Raw genomic sequence first — 19393 nt, forward strand, 5'->3', positions numbered from 1 at the left:
AGGCATTGCTCCCAATATGCTCCAGCCCTGCAGCACCAAAAGGCTGGGATGGAGTTTTCTTTGAAAGAGGAGGGAGAGTGGTGGTTCGACACCTTGTTGATGATTTGGTTGGAAAGGGGCAACTGTTGCCTTAGTTTTCTTTTTTTTTAGTGGAGTAGGAGGAGTATCCTCTTCGTCATCTTCGACAAGAATGATATTGACAGGAGAGGTTTTTCATTTCTTGGGTGTCAAGGGAGGCTTGCCACTACCCTGAAGAAAGAAAATTATAAATAATTAGAAAGAAATTTGAAGGAGACAGAAGTTATTTGATGTAATACCTTCGAACTCTTCTTCGTTTTTTCTGGAGCGGCGCCAGAAGGCACTCCCTGGCTGGAAGAGGTAGTTGGCCTGGAAGTAGTAGTCGAACTAGCCTTCGCCACAGGTTTTTCTTTCTTCACCACCTTCCTTTCGACAACTAAAGAAGGATGTGAGTTAGTCGAAACATGCAAATGTTTAAAAGACTGGTAAAAAACGAAAAGGAGTTATAAAACCAAGAAATCCAAACATTCCACACCTTCACATGTCGGAGAAGTAATTCTCACTGCAGATAAATCAAAGTGAAGGAAGCCTTTGAAACTGTCTAAGGTATGTTTGGTAGCAACTACTCTTTTTGCAGGCTTTTGTTGGTCATTTTTTAGTATGTTAAAAATGTTCCCACACGTGAACCAGTAAGGGTAAGGGGGGAAAATGACAAAGCAAAATCTGCACTGGGTAACTTTGGAAATTTGGGTGGTTCACACTCAAAGGCCAAGTCATATTTCAATTCGGGTTTTACAGTTTTGAGAGATTTTCTTTTGGCAATCTGCTTTTTAAATTTTTCTTTTAAAATTGGGGCTGCATAACAAACAGTGTCAACGATGTTCGTTGGGTTATAGACAGTTTCAAAGTACTTTTGGAATGCTTGGATTTCTGCAGAATGAGTAAGCTTACCCTTGGGGACATTTTCCTGCAAAGATGAAAAAGCCTTCGTTAGACGTTCTTTGATTTCAGCAGTCGAAAACATATTCTTGGAATAGAAATCTGTCCACCAAGTGGCGAAACCATTGGTGGAATAGAACGACGGTTGGAAGGCTATTAATTGGAATTCGGCAAAATTGGCATGGAATTCTTTATGGACGGCAATGTCTCGAGCGCTCCATTCAGTCCCTGCACAACAGATCTTGCGCTTTCATTTGAATAAAGAGAAAGGGATAAGTTGGCACAACCCAAATTGTCGAGAGACAAAATTAGGCTGATAAGCCAACAGACATACATGACTCTTTACTGGCAGAATCCTAGAAACAAGTAGCCTTGGAAGGAGAAAGGAACGCCATATGTCTTTGATCTCTGTGTTGGCATTTTTCATAGCGTCTTCGAGCGAGGCAGTAAACCAGGAAGGACCATGCGTTCGACTGGCAAAAGGAGCCATCGAAGGAAGGAAATGATGACGCTTCGAGAACATCAAGGTGTATTTGGTGAGAGAAGTTTGTAAGTTATCAACATCATCAGCTGGGGTTAGTCGAAGGAGTCTGGTGCCCTCAATGCTTCGATTCATTATCTCTGGGGCATCTTCTTCGATGTTTCCTCGTGTTGGCAAAAAGGATTCGAAAGTGGCATTAAGCCACAATTGAAGAAGTCAATAAGGCCCAGATAGTAATAGATTGGTGCCAGCTTCGTATTCCTTTAGCTTAGCACTAGCTGATCCTAGACTTTTGTACAAACTAGACAATAAGAGTTCACTCAAACACACTCTTCGACCAGCATGCAATTGGTTAGCGAGCGTTAAAAATCTCTTAGCAACTTGTAGAGATTTGCAGCAAAAGAAGAATTTGAACAACCATAGACCTGAGAATGCTATATGTTTTATATCAGAAACTTCTTCCCCATCAGCGTGATATAGATTAATGTAAGTACTAAATGAAGTGTTCTTAACGTTGAAGTCAATCAAGTTTTCACAGTCTTGGTAGGGGTCGAAGGTCTCTCCTATCGGAGGAAGTCCAGCAATGGCAGCTACGTCGAAAAGTGTGGGAGTCATCATTCCACAAGGAAGATGAAAGGTGTTATAGGTACTATCCCAGAAATATAGGCTGAAGAGTAATAAAGGCTGACAGTAACTAAATCCCAGCTTCGACATCTGGATTAGGTCAAAAATACCCAATTCTTTCCAAAGTGAGGCTTTCTTCTTCTCAACTTTTGTTAACCAAGCGAGATAGGATTTGTCTAGAGTTGGACAAGACCGAAAGGGTCTGAAACTATCAGTGATAAAGTCCAATTGAAAAGCCTCTCTCTGGTGTAGATCCTCATTGTCTTTAGAAGAAAGGGTTTTGTTGGCTATGGGTTTAGTAGTATGGTGACAAGGAAAAAATTGAGCGCACTTCTCTAAATGTACTTCAGATACTAATGGGCCTAGAAACCCTAAAGCATTTCCAGAAAGAAGGGAAGGAACCATTACCTGAGAAGCAAAAATTGCTTTATGTTCTTTCAAAAGTTTTGGAGCAGTGATGTATTCTCGGTCCCTAACAGTGATGGTTGTGCTGGTTGGAATGTTCTGGGAAGTAGAACTCTTTAAAGGTCCAGCACCTTTGATGTTCTTTGATTGCTTTTGTTGTTTATCAGAAGACATTGTAATGGACTTTGGAGATTTTGAAGGATTAGGGTTTAGGGAAGAAGAAGTGTTTTTTAGAAAGGTTGAAGAAGATGAACTTAGAGGAAAAGTGGAGATTTTCGTGAAAAGAGAGAGAAAAATGACAAATGAGCTTTTATAATGCTGAACCTGTGAGGCTGATTGGTTACGCTTTACTAGGATAGTGGGCCACGTGGAAGCTTTTCTGAGAAAAGGGTACAGGGAATACTATTCATTTTCTTGGAAGTTGAAACTCATGATGACATATAACTGCGCACACGTTCTGATGAGACATTTTGAAAATGTTAATCATGATTAACTGACAAACATGGACTTTTAGGACTATGAAAGGTCTCTGGTCAAAATCTGGTAAATGCAAAAAATGTCCATTTCTACAGTAATTCAAAATAGACATTTCTTGGGGGCAATTTGTTAGCTGGGGATTTCGACAGATAGTTGAAGGTCTTTGGAAATATTAAGTTTTGAGAATAAGCAAAAGATGACTGTGGCGAAGCTGTTTAAATTCTCTTTGTGGGTGAGCAATTCTTTGTTGTCGAAGCCTGGAACTTCGAAGATTTTTTGGGTTTTCATAAAGCTCTCTTCGACATAGGTGTTCACAGAGTCGAAGCTTCAAACAGAAGTATTTGAAATTTAAATAAAGCCGTTTCGTTAGACCAACACGTGGAAACATCTAAGATATGCAACGCTTGGAAACGACGAACGTGGAAGTCATATATGTAAAGGCCGTTAGGGTCAAATTACTATAAATAGGGGTCTTAGTTTTAGATTCAAGGTGTGTTCAAACAGATATACAGAAATTCACAAAATACACTCGAAGTACCGGAGCGAGAGAAAAGAGTTTTACGCTGAAAATGTATGTATGAAGAACACCATAAGTTTCGTTCATGTTATATTTTTCATACCAATTGTTTAAATTAAAGTATTTTACTGCCTCTTTATCTGTCGAATTTCCCTTACTTTTCAGTAATTTATCATCCTTTTTATTTCTGCATTTACATTTCGCCAAAGTCTTCGTTTCCAGTACTTTCTAAAAAACTTAAAGCATTTACTTCGAGTCATTTATCTTTACCTTTTCTAAGTCTTTTCGTTGTCTTTAAGAAATCTTTTACTGCAAAGTTATCGTCATTTACTTTGTTCATAAAGTCATAAGTTTCACTTAGAATCGTTGTCTATACACTTTTCGTCATCCACAAATTAGAAATAAACTTAATTATGAGTCAAATCACCGTTATAATAATTCTTAAGACACATGTCCTAGGATCAATCTAGTCGATCCTGTGAGTTACCAAAAATATATAAGTTTGGAAGACTAGCGGTTGTTTATCAGAAATCACTGATAAACAACTAGACAATTGTTATTTCTACTCATAAGATTCAATTATTCAAATAACACATATATTCAAATAATTTAAATAATCACCAGAACACATATTTAATTAATTATCACACCAAATAATGATTAATTAAAATAAACACTTAATAAATAAATACGGAAATTAAATCGAGGTGTTACAAAAATCACCAACTAAAGAAAGAAAAAAAGGATCCACATTTACCCCAATGAGGATACTCTTGAAGAAGTTTACATGAAGCCCTCTAAAAACCTCTAAGAATAGCCTTCAAACACCAAAGATTCTCTAGAGAAGGGTCAACCACCAAGAGATTATCATTAATATACTGAAGTTTAGAAACCACCAACTCGGAATCGCCCATCCAAAATTCAGAGTAAAGAACCAACTTCACAGTTCTCAATATTAGGCCATTAAGCCCGTCAGCCACTTGAAGGAAAATAAATGGAGTTAGGGGATCCCCTATTTCAAACCCATATGGATAATAATCTCTTAGGTAAGACACCCATTAACCAGCATCGCAAGGTTCCCATCGAGAACATAAACTTTTATCCAAGACCTCCATTTTGAACTAAACTAGAACCTAATTAGCATATAATCCCGAAAATACCAACTAGCGGAATTGTACGCTTTCTTAACATCCACATTAAGAATTGGAAAACTTCTTTAAGATATTTTAGCCAAGTCGACCTCCTCATTAACTCCCACCACTCCATCTACCAACATTCTTCCCTTAAGGAAAGTCCATTGGTTAGGGGAGATAAGCGTTTCCATCACACACCCAAGTCTAACGGCCAACACCTTATCTACCAACTTGTACAAGGATCATACTAGGAAAATAAGTCGAAAGTCTCCCAAATAAGAGAAAAATTTAACCTTAGGGATAAGAGTCACAAAGTAAGAAGCTAAACTACGAGATAATAAAAACAATGAAATTGATCAAATATCATCCCCATATCAACACTAAGCATATTAATAAAATTGTAAGCCATTTAATATTTTCTTCAACAGAGGGAAAAATGTTTATAGACACCATATAGAAGCCTCTCTAACATATTCTTCAATTTGAAGTAGAATCACATCTAACATGTTTATAGACGCCATATAGAAGACGTTATACAAGGGAAAAATGTTTCATTATTTTCATTGAAATTAAATTTCCAGATCAATTTATCTTTATTTAACTTTCATATATAAAATTCATCTTTTTACTCAAAATTTTAACTAAATTGATAAAATCTTGTTGAAACGTTTGCTTACAACATGTCTCAAACTACAAACATTAAAATTAAATACAATAAACTAAATAGTATCCCCAACATAATCATAGGCATTTATTAACTCATTACAAAGTACTTTACCAAAGAAAGGTAATTAATATGCATCACGAGCTATGTCATGGAAGAAAATCAATAAATCCATTGACGAGATCAGAATGGTCTTTAAAAAGTGAAGTAACCTAGAAAATGAAATTATAATTAAAATGAGCATTACAAAAGAAAATAAAACTGAAAGGAATATACAAACATGACACATACCATTTCATACAGCTCCTCAAGACTCTTATCTTTGTTTTGTACATACTCAATATCTCTAGAAATAAATCGTATACATGAGGTTGACGTCGAAATCGAGTCTGCATAGAATGACTCAATATAATTATCAAAAATTATCAAAAGAAAAAAATATTAAAATTTCTATCTAAATAATAAAACATATGTGTATCAAAAAAATCATTCATATAACTTAACAATTCTTATATACCTTCACTTTGCACAAATATTTTTCAGCTTTTTCTTTATTCACTTCAGGCATCTTTGGCTTCTTTATTGGAGGTTTGATTTCTAATCCATCAGGCAAAAAGTTATTAAATTTTAATAATAATTCTTCATGACATTTCAACAACTTCTTCACTTTTGCCATCACACTTTGTATATCAATCCTGCAAATACATCATAAGAAACGAAATAAATTTGTTACAATGAACAAGTTTATAACTTTTATCTTAATATGAATAAATCAAACCTTCTTCTTTGAAAATCTTTCATAATCATTAGAAATTCATGGTACTTATGTTTCTCATCTTTAAATGCAATCTTTATTTCTTTGAGATATATCTTGGAATCACCATTGATTATTGGTTTCTTTGTACCTAATCCTCTAATTTTCTATTAAAACACATAAGGTAGTCACCATTAGAGAAAATGATAATATTAAACAATTTTTTTTCTCAATAAATCAATAAAAGTAGAAAATCAACTCATGATAAAAATAAATAAAACATTAATATTGATATGTTCCATTTAATCCCATCTTAAATATTCACATAATAATTATTTTTAAATTCTATGCTCTTTAGTAAAGACTAGAATACTAAAAGTTATAGGGTAGAAAAGAAAAAAAAAAGATTCACCTCACAATTTAATCAATGGTTGATCAATTACAAACATGTTAACTATAAGCTTCCTGAAAGACAAATATCAACTAAAAGGAAAAAAAATCATGTAAAAGAAGAAGAAAAAAATCAAAAGTAACAAATCACATTAAATTTAAAGACCTATAGGAATGAATCTGAACAAAAACGAAATAAAAAAAATTAGAGAATGGTATAAGCGTTAAATTTGTTGAATCTAAATATCTCAATGCAATACAAAGAACAATTTACTATGTTCAAAGATTTTTATCAATCTGATATAATTACCTTTGTCATCTTCAAAACTAACAGTGAAAATATGGCGACTATGAAAAAAAGGAGATTGTTCAGTATAAAATTCAAAAAGAAAATAAAAAAACAAAAAAAATAAGAGTGGAAAACTCATTGTGATTATATATATATATATATATATGAATTAAATAACTTCTAGACATTCACCTCTCTCTCTCTCTCTCTATCTCTCTCTCTCTCTCTCTCTCTCTCTCTCTCTCTCTCTCTCTCTCTCTCTCTCTCTCTCTCTCTCTCTCTTTGTTTTTGTGACTCCATTAAAGATAAAATTATTTCTAGATTTTCATATAGACTGAACCACAATATGCCAAACCATAAGATAAACACCCTAAACTTAACCCAATTCCTTAAAGAAGGAAAAGACTCAAACAAGGCCCTAGGATCCTAATGAATAAGTATCTTCCACCCAACCACCTAAAAACAATATACCAAACCGACGAAGCTAACTCACAAGTAACAAAAAAATGAGAGTTTGTCTCGGATAAAAACCCTTTGAAGGGATATGGGAGGCAACAAGGACCAGAAAATATCCCTCTTCTAAACAGGTTACCTTTGGTCTGAAGTCTCTCTTGCAAAATCTGCAAGGACAAAACCAATATATTATATGGGCCCTAACTACTCCAAATAAAGGGAAGAATCTTCTCCTGAACCAAAAGCGATGCCATATAATTAATTGAACTCTCAGTCTGGATAAGGTATTCGTTGGCCACCAAAAATGTTCCTTCACTAGAGTTTTTCCAAATCGACTTATCTCTATCCAGGGTGAGAATGACATCTCTAAGTAAAGTTAGATACTTGTCATATACACATGTAAATCTCTTAGAAAGAAATATCTTCGTCATCTAAGATCTCAAGTCAAGATCCCATTGGAAATAAATCCAATCTCTCCTATTACATACATTTTAAAAAAGACAAGGAGAATATATGAATAAAATTAAGAACTGAATTAGGGAAAAGCACTCTACCCCTAAAACTATGATTAACACTCACTAGAAAATCAAGGTACTTGAAAAGAAGATAATCTATCTCGAAGTGGAGAAAATCACCAACTGAAGAAAGAAAAAAAGGATCCACATTCACCCCAATGAGGATACTCTTGAAGAAGTTTACATGAAGCCCTCTAAAAATCTATAAGAATAGCCTTCAAACACCACAAATTCTCTAGAGAAGGGTCAACCTCCAAGAGATTGTCATTAGTATACCGAAGGTGAGAAACCACCAAATTGGAATCGCCCATCCAAAATTCAAAGTAAAGAACCAACTTCACAGTTCTCAATATTAGGCCACTAAGCCCGTCAGCCACCTGAAGGAAAATAAATGGAGTTAGTGGATCCTCTGTTTCAAACCCATATGGATAATAATCTCTTGGGTAAGACACCCATTGACCAGCACCACAAGGTTCCCAACGAGAACATAAGCTTTTATCCAAGACCTCTATTTTGAACTAAACCATAACCTAATTAGCATATATTCAGAAAATTCCAACTAGCAAAATTGTACACTTTCTTAACATCCACATTAAGAATTGGAAAACTTCTTTAAGATATTTTAGCCAAGTCGATCACCTCATTAACTCCCACCACTCCATCTACCAACAGTCTTCCCTTAGGAAAAGTCTATTGGTTAGGGGAGATAAGCGTTTTCATCATAAACCCAAGTCTAACGACCAACACCTTATCTACCAACTTGTACAAGGATCATACTAGGAAAATAGGTCGAAAGTCTCCCAAACAAGAGGAAAATTTAACCTTCGAAACAAGAGTCACAAAGTAAGAAGCTAAACTACGAAATAGATACTTAAAAACAATAAAATTGATCAAACATCATCCCCATATCAACACTAAGCATATTAATAAAATTGTAAGTCATTTAATATTTTCTTTAACAGAGGGAAAAATGTTTATAGACGCCATATAGAAGTCTCTCTAACATATTCTTCAATTTGAAGTTGAATCACATCTAACATGTTTATAGACGTCATACAAGGGAAAGATGTTTCATTATTTTCATTGAAATTAAATTTCCAGATCAATTTATCTTTATTTAACTTTCATATATAAAATTCATCTTTTTACTCAAAATTTTAAACTAAATTGATAAAATCTTGTTGAAACGTTTGCTTACAACATGTCTCAAACTACAAACATTAAAATTAAATACAATAAAATAAAATAATATCCCCAACATAATCATAGGCATTTATTAACTCATTACAAAGTACTTTCCCAAAGAAAGGTAATTAATATGCATCACGAGCTATGTCATGGAAGAAAATCAATAAATCCATTGACGAGATCAGAATGGTCTTTAAAAAGTGAAGTAACCTAGAAAATGAAATTATAATTAAAATGAGCATTACAAAAGAAAATAAAACTGAAAGGAATATACAAACATGACACATACCATTTCATACAGCTCCTCAAGACTCTTATCTTTGTTTTTGTACATACTCAATATCTCTAGAAATAAATCGTATACATGAGGTTGACGTCGAAATCGAGTCTGCATAGAATGACTCAATATAATTATCAAAATTATCAAAAGAAAAAAATATTAAAATTTCTATCTAAATAATAAAACATATGTGTATCAAAAAAATCATTCATATAACTTAACAATTCTTATATACCTTCACTTTGCATAAATATTTTTCAGCTTTTTCTTTATTCACTTCAGGCATCTTTGGCTTCTTTATTGGAGGTTTGATTTCTAATCCATCAGGCAAAAAGTTATTAAATTTTAATAATAATTCTTCATGACATTTCAACAACTTCTTCACTTTTGCCATCACACTTTGTATATCAATCCTGCAAATACATCATAAGAAACGAAATAAATTTGTTACAATGAACAAGTTTATAACTTTTATCTTAATATGAATAAATCAAACCTTCTTCTTTGAAAATCTTTCATAATCATTAGAAATTCATGGTACTTATGTTTCTCATCTTTAAATGCAATCTTTATTTCTTTGAGATATATCTTGGAATCACCATTGATTATTGGTTTCTTTGTACCTAATCCTCTAATTTTCTATTAAAAACACATAAGGTAGTCACCATTAGAGAAAATGATAATATTAAACAATTTTTTTTCTCAATAAATCAATAAAAGTAGAAAATCAACTCATGATAAAATAAATAAAACATTAATATTGATATGTTCCATTTAATCCCATCTTAAATATTCACATAATAATTATTTTTAAATTCTATGCTCTTTAGTAAAGACTAGAATACTAAAAGTTATAGGGTAGAAAAGAAAAAAAAAGATTCACCTCACAATTTAATCAATGGTTGATCAATTACAAACATGTTAACTATAAGCTTCCTGAAAGACAAATATCAACTAAAAGGAAAAAAAATCATGTAAAAGAAGAAGAAAAAAATCAAAAGTAACAAATCACATTAAATTTAAAGACCTATAGGAATGAATCTGAACAAAACGAAATAAAAAAAATTAGAGAATGGTATAAGCGTTAAATTTGTTGAATCTAAATATATCAATGCAATACAAAGAACAATTTACTATGTTCAAAGATTTTTATCAATCTGATATAATTACCTTTGTCATCTTCAAAACTAACAGTGAAAATATGGCGACAATGAAAATAAGGAGATTGTTCAGTATAAAATTCAAAAAGAAAATAAAAAAACAAAAAAAAATAAGAGTGGAAAACTCATTGTGATTATATATATATATATATATATATATATATATATATATATATATATATATATATGAATTAAATAACTTCTAGACATTCACCTCTCTCTCTCTCTCTCTCTCTTTCTCTCTCTCTCTCTCTCTCTCTCTCTCTCTCTCTCTCTCTCTCTCTCTCTCTCTCTCTCTCTCTCTCTCTCTCTCTCTCTCTCTCTCTCTCTCTCTCTTTGTTTTTGTGACTCCATTAAAGATAAAATTATTTCTAGATTTTCATATAGACTGAACCACAATATGCCAAACCATAAGATAAACACCCTAAACTTAACCCAATTCCTTAAAGAAGGAAAAGACTCAAACAAGGCCCTAGGATCCTAATGAATAAGTATCTTCCACCCAACCACCTAAAAACAATATACCAAACCGACGAAGCTAACTCACAAGTAACAAAAAAATGAGAGTTTGTCTCAGATAAAAACCCTTTGAAGGGATATGGGAGGCAACAAGGACCAGAAAATATCCCTCTTCTAAACAGGTTACCTTTGGTCTGAAGTCTCTATTGCAAAATCTGCAAGGACAAAACCAATATATTATATGGGCCCTAACTACTCCAAATAAAGGGAAGAATCTTCTCCTGAACCAAAAGCGATGCCATATAATTAATTGAACTCTCAGTCTGGATAAGGTATTCGTTGGCCACCAAAAATGTTCCTTCACTAGAGTTTTTCCAAATCGACTTATCTCTATCCAGGGTGAGAATGACATCTCTAAGTAAAGTTAGATACTTGTCATATACACATGTAAATCTCTTAGAAAGAAATATCTTCGTCATCTAAGATCTCAAGTCAAGATCCCATTGGAAATAAATCCAATCTCTCCTATTACATACATTTTAAAAAAGACAAGGAGAATATATGAATAAAATTAAGAACTGAATTAGGGAAAAGCACTCTACCCCTAAAACTAGGATTAACACTCACTAGAAAATCAAGGTACTTGAAAAGAAGATAATCTATCTCGAAGTGGAGAAAATCACCAACTGAAGAAAGAAAAAAAGGATCCACATTCACCCCAATGAGGATACTCTTGAAGAAGTTTACATGAAGCCCTCTAAAAATCTATAAGAATAGCCTTCAAACACCACAAATTCTCTAGAGAAGGGTCAACCTCCAAGAGATTGTCATTAGTATACCGAAGGTGAGAAACCACCAAATTGGAATCGCCCATCCAAAATTCAAAGTAAAGAACCAACTTCACAGTTCTCAATATTAGGCCACTAAGCCCGTCAGCCACCTGAAGGAAAATAAATGGAGTTAGGGGATCCTCTGTTTCAAACCCATATGGATAATAATCTCTTGGGTAAGACACCCATTGACCAGCACCACAAGGTTCCCAACGAGAACATAAGCTTTTATCCAAGACCTCTATTTTGAACTAAACCATAACCTAATTAGCATATATTCAGAAAATTCCAACTAGCAAAATTGTACACTTTCTTAACATCCACATTAAGAATTGGAAAACTTCTTTAAGATATTTTAGCCAAGTCGATCACCTCATTAACTCCCACCACTCCATCTTCCAACAGTCTTCCCTTAGGAAAAGTCTATTGGTTAGGGGAGATAAGCGTTTTCATCATAAACCCAAGTCTAACGACCAACACCTTATCTACCAACTTGTACAAGGATCATACTAGGAAAATAGGTCGAAAGTCTCCCAAACAAGAGGAAAATTTAACCTTCGAAACAAGAGTCACAAAGTAAGAAGCTAAACTACGAAATAGATACTTAAAAACAATAAAATTGATCAAACATCATCCCCATATCAACACTAAGCATATTAATAAAATTGTAAGTCATTTAATATTTTCTTTAACAGAGGGAAAAATGTTTATAGACGCCATATAGAAGTCTCTCTAACATATTCTTCAATTTGAAGTTGAATCACATCTAACATGTTTATAGACGTCATACAAGGGAAAGATGTTTCATTATTTTCATTGAAATTAAATTTCCAGATCAATTTATCTTTATTTAACTTTCATATATAAAATTCATCTTTTTACTCAAAATTTTAAACTAAATTGATAAAATCTTGTTGAAACGTTTGCTTACAACATGTCTCAAACTACAAACATTAAAATTAAATACAATAAAATAAAATAATATCCCCAACATAATCATAGGCATTTATTAACTCATTACAAAGTACTTTCCCAAAGAAAGGTAATTAATATGCATCACGAGCTATGTCATGGAAGAAAATCAATAAATCCATTGACGAGATCAGAATGGTCTTTAAAAAGTGAAGTAACCTAGAAAATGAAATTATAATTAAAATGAGCATTACAAAAGAAAATAAAACTGAAAGGAATATACAAACATGACACATACCATTTCATACAGCTCCTCAAGACTCTTATCTTTGTTTTTGTACATACTCAATATCTCTAGAAATAAATCGTATACATGAGGTTGACGTCGAAATCGAGTCTGCATAGAATGACTCAATATAATTATCAAAAATTATCAAAAGAAAAAAATATTAAAATTTCTATCTAAATAATAAAACATATGTGTATCAAAAAAATCATTCATATAACTTAACAATTCTTATATACCTTCACTTTGCATAAATATTTTTCAGCTTTTTCTTTATTCACTTCAGGCATCTTTGGCTTCTTTATTGGAGGTTTGATTTCTAATCCATCAGGCAAAAAGTTATTAAATTTTAATAATAATTCTTCATGACATTTCAACAACTTCTTCACTTTTGCCATCACACTTTGTATATCAATCCTGCAAATACATCATAAGAAACGAAATAAATTTGTTACAATGAACAAGTTTATAACTTTTATCTTAATATGAATAAATCAAACCTTCTTCTTTGAAAATCTTTCATAATCATTAGAAATTCATGGTACTTATGTTTCTCATCTTTAAATGCAATCTTTATTTCTTTGAGATATATCTTGGAATCACCATTGATTATTGGTTTCTTTGTACCTAATCCTCTAATTTTCTATTAAAAACACATAAGGTAGTCACCATTAGAGAAAATGATAATATTAAACAATTTTTTTTCTCAATAAATCAATAAAAGTAGAAAATCAACTCATGATAAAAATAAATAAAACATTAATATTGATATGTTCCATTTAATCCCATCTTAAATATTCACATAATAATTATTTTTAAATTCTATGCTCTTTAGTAAAGACTAGAATACTAAAAGTTATAGGGTAGAAAAGAAAAAAAAAAGATTCACCTCACAATTTAATCAATGGTTGATCAATTACAAACATGTTAACTATAAGCTTCCTGAAAGACAAATATCAACTAAAAGGAAAAAAAATCATGTAAAAGAAGAAGAAAAAAATCAAAAGTAACAAATCACATTAAATTTAAAGACCTATAGGAATGAATCTGAACAAAAACGAAATAAAAAAAATTAGAGAATGGTATAAGCGTTAAATTTGTTGAATCTAAATATATCAATGCAATACAAAGAACAATTTACTATGTTCAAAGATTTTTATCAATCTGATATAATTACCTTTGTCATCTTCAAAACTAACAGTGAAAATATGGCGACAATGAAAATAAGGAGATTGTTCAGTATAAAATTCAAAAAGAAAATAAAAAAACAAAAAAAAATAAGAGTGGAAAACTCATTGTGATTATATATATATATATATATATATATATATATATATGAATTAAATAACTTCTAGACATTCACCTCTCTCTCTCTCTCTCTCTCTCTTTCTCTCTCTCTCTCTCTCTCTCTCTCTCTCTCTCTCTCTCTCTCTCTCTCTCTCTCTCTCTCTCTCTCTCTCTCTTTTTTTTTGTGACTCCATTAAAGATAAAATTATTTCTAGATTTTCATATAGACTGAACCACAATATGCCAAACCATAAGATAAACACCCTAAACTTAACCCAATTCCTTAAAGAAGGAAAAGACTCAAACAAGGCCCTAGGATCCTAATGAATAAGTATCTTCCACCCAACCACCTAAAAACAATATACCAAACCGACGAAGCTAACTCACAAGTAACAAAAAAATGAGAGTTTGTCTCAGATAAAAACCCTTTGAAGGGATATGGGAGGCAACAAGGACCAGAAAATATCCCTCTTCTAAACAGGTTACCTTTGGTCTGAAGTCTCTATTGCAAAATCTGCAAGGACAAAACCAATATATTATATGGGCCCTAACTACTCCAAATAAAGGGAAGAATCTTCTCCTGAACCAAAAGCGATGCCATATAATTAATTGAACTCTCAGTCTGGATAAGGTATTCGTTGGCCACCAAAAATGTTCCTTCACTAGAGTTTTTCCAAATCGACTTATCTCTATCCAGGGTGAGAATGACATCTCTAAGTAAAGTTAGATACTTGTCATATACACATGTAAATCTCTTAGAAAGAAATATCTTCGTCATCTAAGATCTCAAGTCAAGATCCCATTGGAAATAAATCCAATCTCTCCTATTACATACATTTTAAAAAAGACAAGGAGAATATATGAATAAAATTAAGAACTGAATTAGGGAAAAGCACTCTACCCCTAAAACTAGGATTAACACTCACTAGAAAATCAAGGTACTTGAAAAGAAGATAATCTATCTCGAAGTGGAGAAAATCACCAACTGAAGAAAGAAAAAAAGGATCCACATTCACCCCAATGAGGATACTCTTGAAGAAGTTTACATGAAGCCCTCTAAAAATCTATAAGAATAGCCTTCAAACACCACAAATTCTCTAGAGAAGGGTCAACCTCCAAGAGATTGTCATTAGTATACCGAAGGTGAGAAACCACCAAATTGGAATCGCCCATCCAAAATTCAAAGTAAAGAACCAACTTCACAGTTCTCAATATTAGGCCACTAAGCCCGTCAGCCACCTGAAGGAAAATAAATGGAGTTAGGGGATCCTCTGTTTCAAACCCATATGGATAATAATCTCTTGGGTAAGACACCCATTGACCAGCACCACAAGGTTCCCAACGAGAACATAAGCTTTTATCCAAGACCTCTATTTTGAACTAAACCATAACCTAATTAGCATATATTCAGAAAATTCCAACTAGCAAAATTGTACACTTTCTTAACATCCACATTAAGAATTGGAAAACTTCTTTAAGATATTTTAGCCAAGTCGATCACCTCATTAACTCCCACCACTCCATCTTCCAACAGTCTTCCCTTAGGAAAAGTCTATTGGTTAGGGGAGATAAGCGTTTTCATCATAAACCCAAGTCTAACGACCAACACCTTATCTACCAACTTGTACAAGGATCATACTAGGAAAATAGGTCGAAAGTCTCCCAAACAAGAGGAAAATTTAACCTTCGAAACAAGAGTCACAAAGTAAGAAGCTAAACTACGAAATAGATACTTAAAAACAATAAAATTGATCAAACATCATCCCCATATCAACACTAAGCATATTAATAAAATTGTAAGTCATTTAATATTTTCTTTAACAGAGGGAAAAATGTTTATAGACGCCATATAGAAGTCTCTCTAACATATTCTTCAATTTGAAGTTGAATCACATCTAACATGTTTATAGACGTCATACAAGGGAAAGATGTTTCATTATTTTCATTGAAATTAAATTTCCAGATCAATTTATCTTTATTTAACTTTCATATATAAAATTCATCTTTTTACTCAAAATTTTAAACTAAATTGATAAAATCTTGTTGAAACGTTTGCTTACAACATGTCTCAAACTACAAACATTAAAATTAAATACAATAAAATAAAATAATATCCCCAACATAATCATAGGCATTTATTAACTCATTACAAATTACTTTACCAAAGAAAGGTAATTAGTATGCATCACGAGCTATGTCATGGAAGAAAATCAATAAATCCATTGACGAGATCAGAATGGTCTTTAAAAAGTGAAGTAACCTAGAAAATGAAATTATAATTAAAATGAGCATTACAAAAGAAAATAAAACTGAAAGGAATATACAAACATAACACATACCATTTCATACAGCTCCTCAAGACTCTTATCTTTGTTTTTGTACATACTCAATATCTCTAGAAATAATTCGTATACATGAGGTTGACGTCGAAATCGAGTCTGCATAGAATGACTCAATATAATTATCAAAATTTATCAAAAGAAAAAAATATTAAAATTTCTATCTAAATAATAAAACATATGTGTATAAAAAAAATCATTCATATAACTTAACAATTCTTATATACCTTCACTTTGCACAAATATTTTTCAGCTTTTTCTTTATTAGGCATCTTTGCCTTCTTTATTGGAGGTTTGATTTCTAATCCATCAGGCAAAAAGTTATTAAATTTTAATAATAATTCTTCATGATATTTCAACAACTTCTTCACTTTTGCCATCACACCTTGTATATCAATCCTGCAAATACATCATAAGAAACGAAATAAATTTGTTACAATGAACAAGTTTATAACTTTTATCTTAACATGAATAAATCAAACCTTCTTGTTTGAAAATGTTTCATAATCATTAGAAATTCAAGGTACTTATGTTTCTCATCTTTAAATGCAATCTTTATTTCTTTGAGATATATCTTGGAATCACCATTCATTATTGGTTTCTTTGTACCTGATCCTCTAATTTTCTATTAAAAACACATAAGGTAGTCACCATTAGAGAAAATAATAATATTCAACAAATTTTTTTCTCAATAAATCAATAAAAGTAGAAAATCAGCTCATGAGAAAAACAAATAAAACATTAATATTGATATGTACCATTTAATCCCATCTTAAATATTCACATAATTATTATTTTTAAATTCTATGCTCTTTAGTAAAGACTAGAATACTAAAAATTATAGGGTAGAAAAGAAAACAAAACAAAAAAAAAGATTCACCCCACAATTTAATGAATGGTTGATCAATTACAAACATGTTAACTATAAGCTTCCTGAAAGACAAATATCAACTAAAAGGAAAAAAAAATTATGTAAAAGAAGAAGAAAAAAAATCAAAAGTAACAAATCACATGAAATTTAAAGACATATAGAAATGAATCTGAACAAAAACAAAATAAAAAAATTAGAGAATGGTATAAGCGTTAAATTTGTTGAATCTAAATATATCAATGCAATACAAAGAACAATTTACTATGTTCAGAGATTTTTATCAATCTGATATATTTACCTTTGTCATCTTCAAAACTAACAGCGAAAATATGGCGACTATGAAAAAAAAAGGAGATTGTTCAGTATAAAATTCAAAAAGAAAATAAAAAAACAAAAAATATAAGCGTGGAAAACTCATTGTGATTATATATATAAATTAAATAACTTCTAGACATTCATATATATATATATATATATATATATATATATATATATATATATATATATATATATATATATATAAAATGATCTAGAAGCTTTTTAATTTAATATTATTTTAATAAAAACTATATATGGTTCAATTTCTTTACCATTATGAAAAAAATTGTTTTTATATAATTTTTATAAAATTTCTATAATTTATTAGAGTTTATTTTGTATATATACAGATAATGTAAAACTTCTATAAAAAATTAAAATTAAAATTTGCTTATATGCATTGAATCACATTTTATTTAAAAAAATCATATTTTAAGAATTAATATAAATGTTAAATGATATTTTAGTTTTTTTAATTCATTGATAAACTTAATTGGATTTGATTGAAGGTTTGTATTATAAAAAAAAGATAATTTAATATGTTTTTAATGATTGAGCAAACTTTAATTTATCATTCAGAACCATAGTTTTAATATGTAGTCTGGACTAATAATTTAATAATATTTTTTTCTTACGTTTGTGTGAAAATAATATTGTTATTTTTTGACCAAAAATATAATATTAATAATGGTTAATAATTGGTAAAATATATATGGTATTTACCTTATATTAATTATATCTTTTTATAATTTCAAATTATATATATATATATATATATATATATATATATATATATATATATATATATATATATATATATATATATATATATATTAAAGTTTGCCCAAACATTAATAATATACTAAATTATATTTTTTTATAATACAAACCTTAAATCAAATCCAATAAAGTTTATCAATGAATTAAAAAAACTACAAATATCATTTAACATTTATATTAATTCTTAAAATACGAACTTATTTAATAAAATGTGATTCAATGCATATAAACAAATTTAAATTTAAATTTTTTATAGAAGTTTTACATTATCTGTATATATACAAAATAATCTCTAATAAATTATAGAAATTTTATAAAAATATATAAAAACAATTTTTTTCATAATGGTAAAGAAATTGAACCATATTATATATATATATATATATATATATATATATATATATATATATATATATTATATAATATATATATATATATATATATATATATATATATATATATAATATATATATATATATATATATATATATATATATATATATATATATATATATATATATATATATATATATATATATATATATATATATATATAATATATATATATATATATATATATATATATATATATATATAAAAGTTATTTAATTTATACATATATATAATCACAATGAGTTTTCCACTCTTAATTTTTTATTTTATTTTCTTTTTGAATTTTATACTGAACAATCTCCTTTTTTTTTCATAGTCGCCATATTTTAGCTGTTAGTTTTGAAGGTGACAAAAGTAATTATATCAGATTGATAAAAATCTCTGAACATAGTAAATTGTTCTTTGTATTGCATTGATATATTTAGATTCAACAAATTTAAGGCTTATACCATTCTCTAATTTTTTTATTTCGTTTTTGTTCAGATTCATTCCTATATGTCTTTAAATTTAATGTGTTTTGTTATTTTTGATTTTTTTTTTCTTCTTTTACATGATTTTTTTTTCCTTTTAGTTGATATTTGTCTTTCAGGAAGCTTATAGGTAACATGTTTGTAATTGATCAACCATTGAT

At 30.3% G+C, this 19393-nt stretch overlaps 1 protein-coding gene across 9 annotated transcripts; it reads right to left on the minus strand.

Annotated features, from left to right (window-relative positions):
* Positions 1-5388: 5388 nt before the first annotated feature.
* On the minus strand, positions 5389-17663 carry LOC127121411 (paired amphipathic helix protein Sin3-like 3). Of its 9 annotated transcripts, none has more exons than XM_051051904.1 (6): positions 17570-17663; positions 17010-17025; positions 9624-9750; positions 9363-9540; positions 9137-9235; positions 8789-9057 (listed from the first exon to the last, which is right to left on the minus strand). In XM_051051904.1, exons 1-6 carry the CDS (start codon positions 17576-17578, stop codon positions 8995-8997), a joined length of 492 nt encoding a protein of 163 aa, XP_050907861.1. In that variant the 5' UTR covers positions 17579-17663; the 3' UTR covers positions 8789-8994. The 9 variants fall into 9 exon arrangements, with proteins under 9 accessions (XP_050907867.1, XP_050907861.1, XP_050907860.1 ...); XM_051051903.1 differs by lacking the exon at positions 9624-9750 and adding an exon at positions 13275-13401; XM_051051906.1 differs by lacking the exons at positions 9363-9540; positions 9624-9750 and adding exons at positions 13014-13191; positions 13275-13401.
* Between the last annotated feature and the right edge of the window lie 1730 nt (positions 17664-19393).

The sequence above is a fragment of the Lathyrus oleraceus genome, chromosome 2, assembly GCF_024323335.1.
Source record: "Lathyrus oleraceus cultivar Zhongwan6 chromosome 2, CAAS_Psat_ZW6_1.0, whole genome shotgun sequence".
Classification (NCBI taxonomy): domain Eukaryota; kingdom Viridiplantae; phylum Streptophyta; class Magnoliopsida; order Fabales; family Fabaceae; genus Lathyrus; species Lathyrus oleraceus.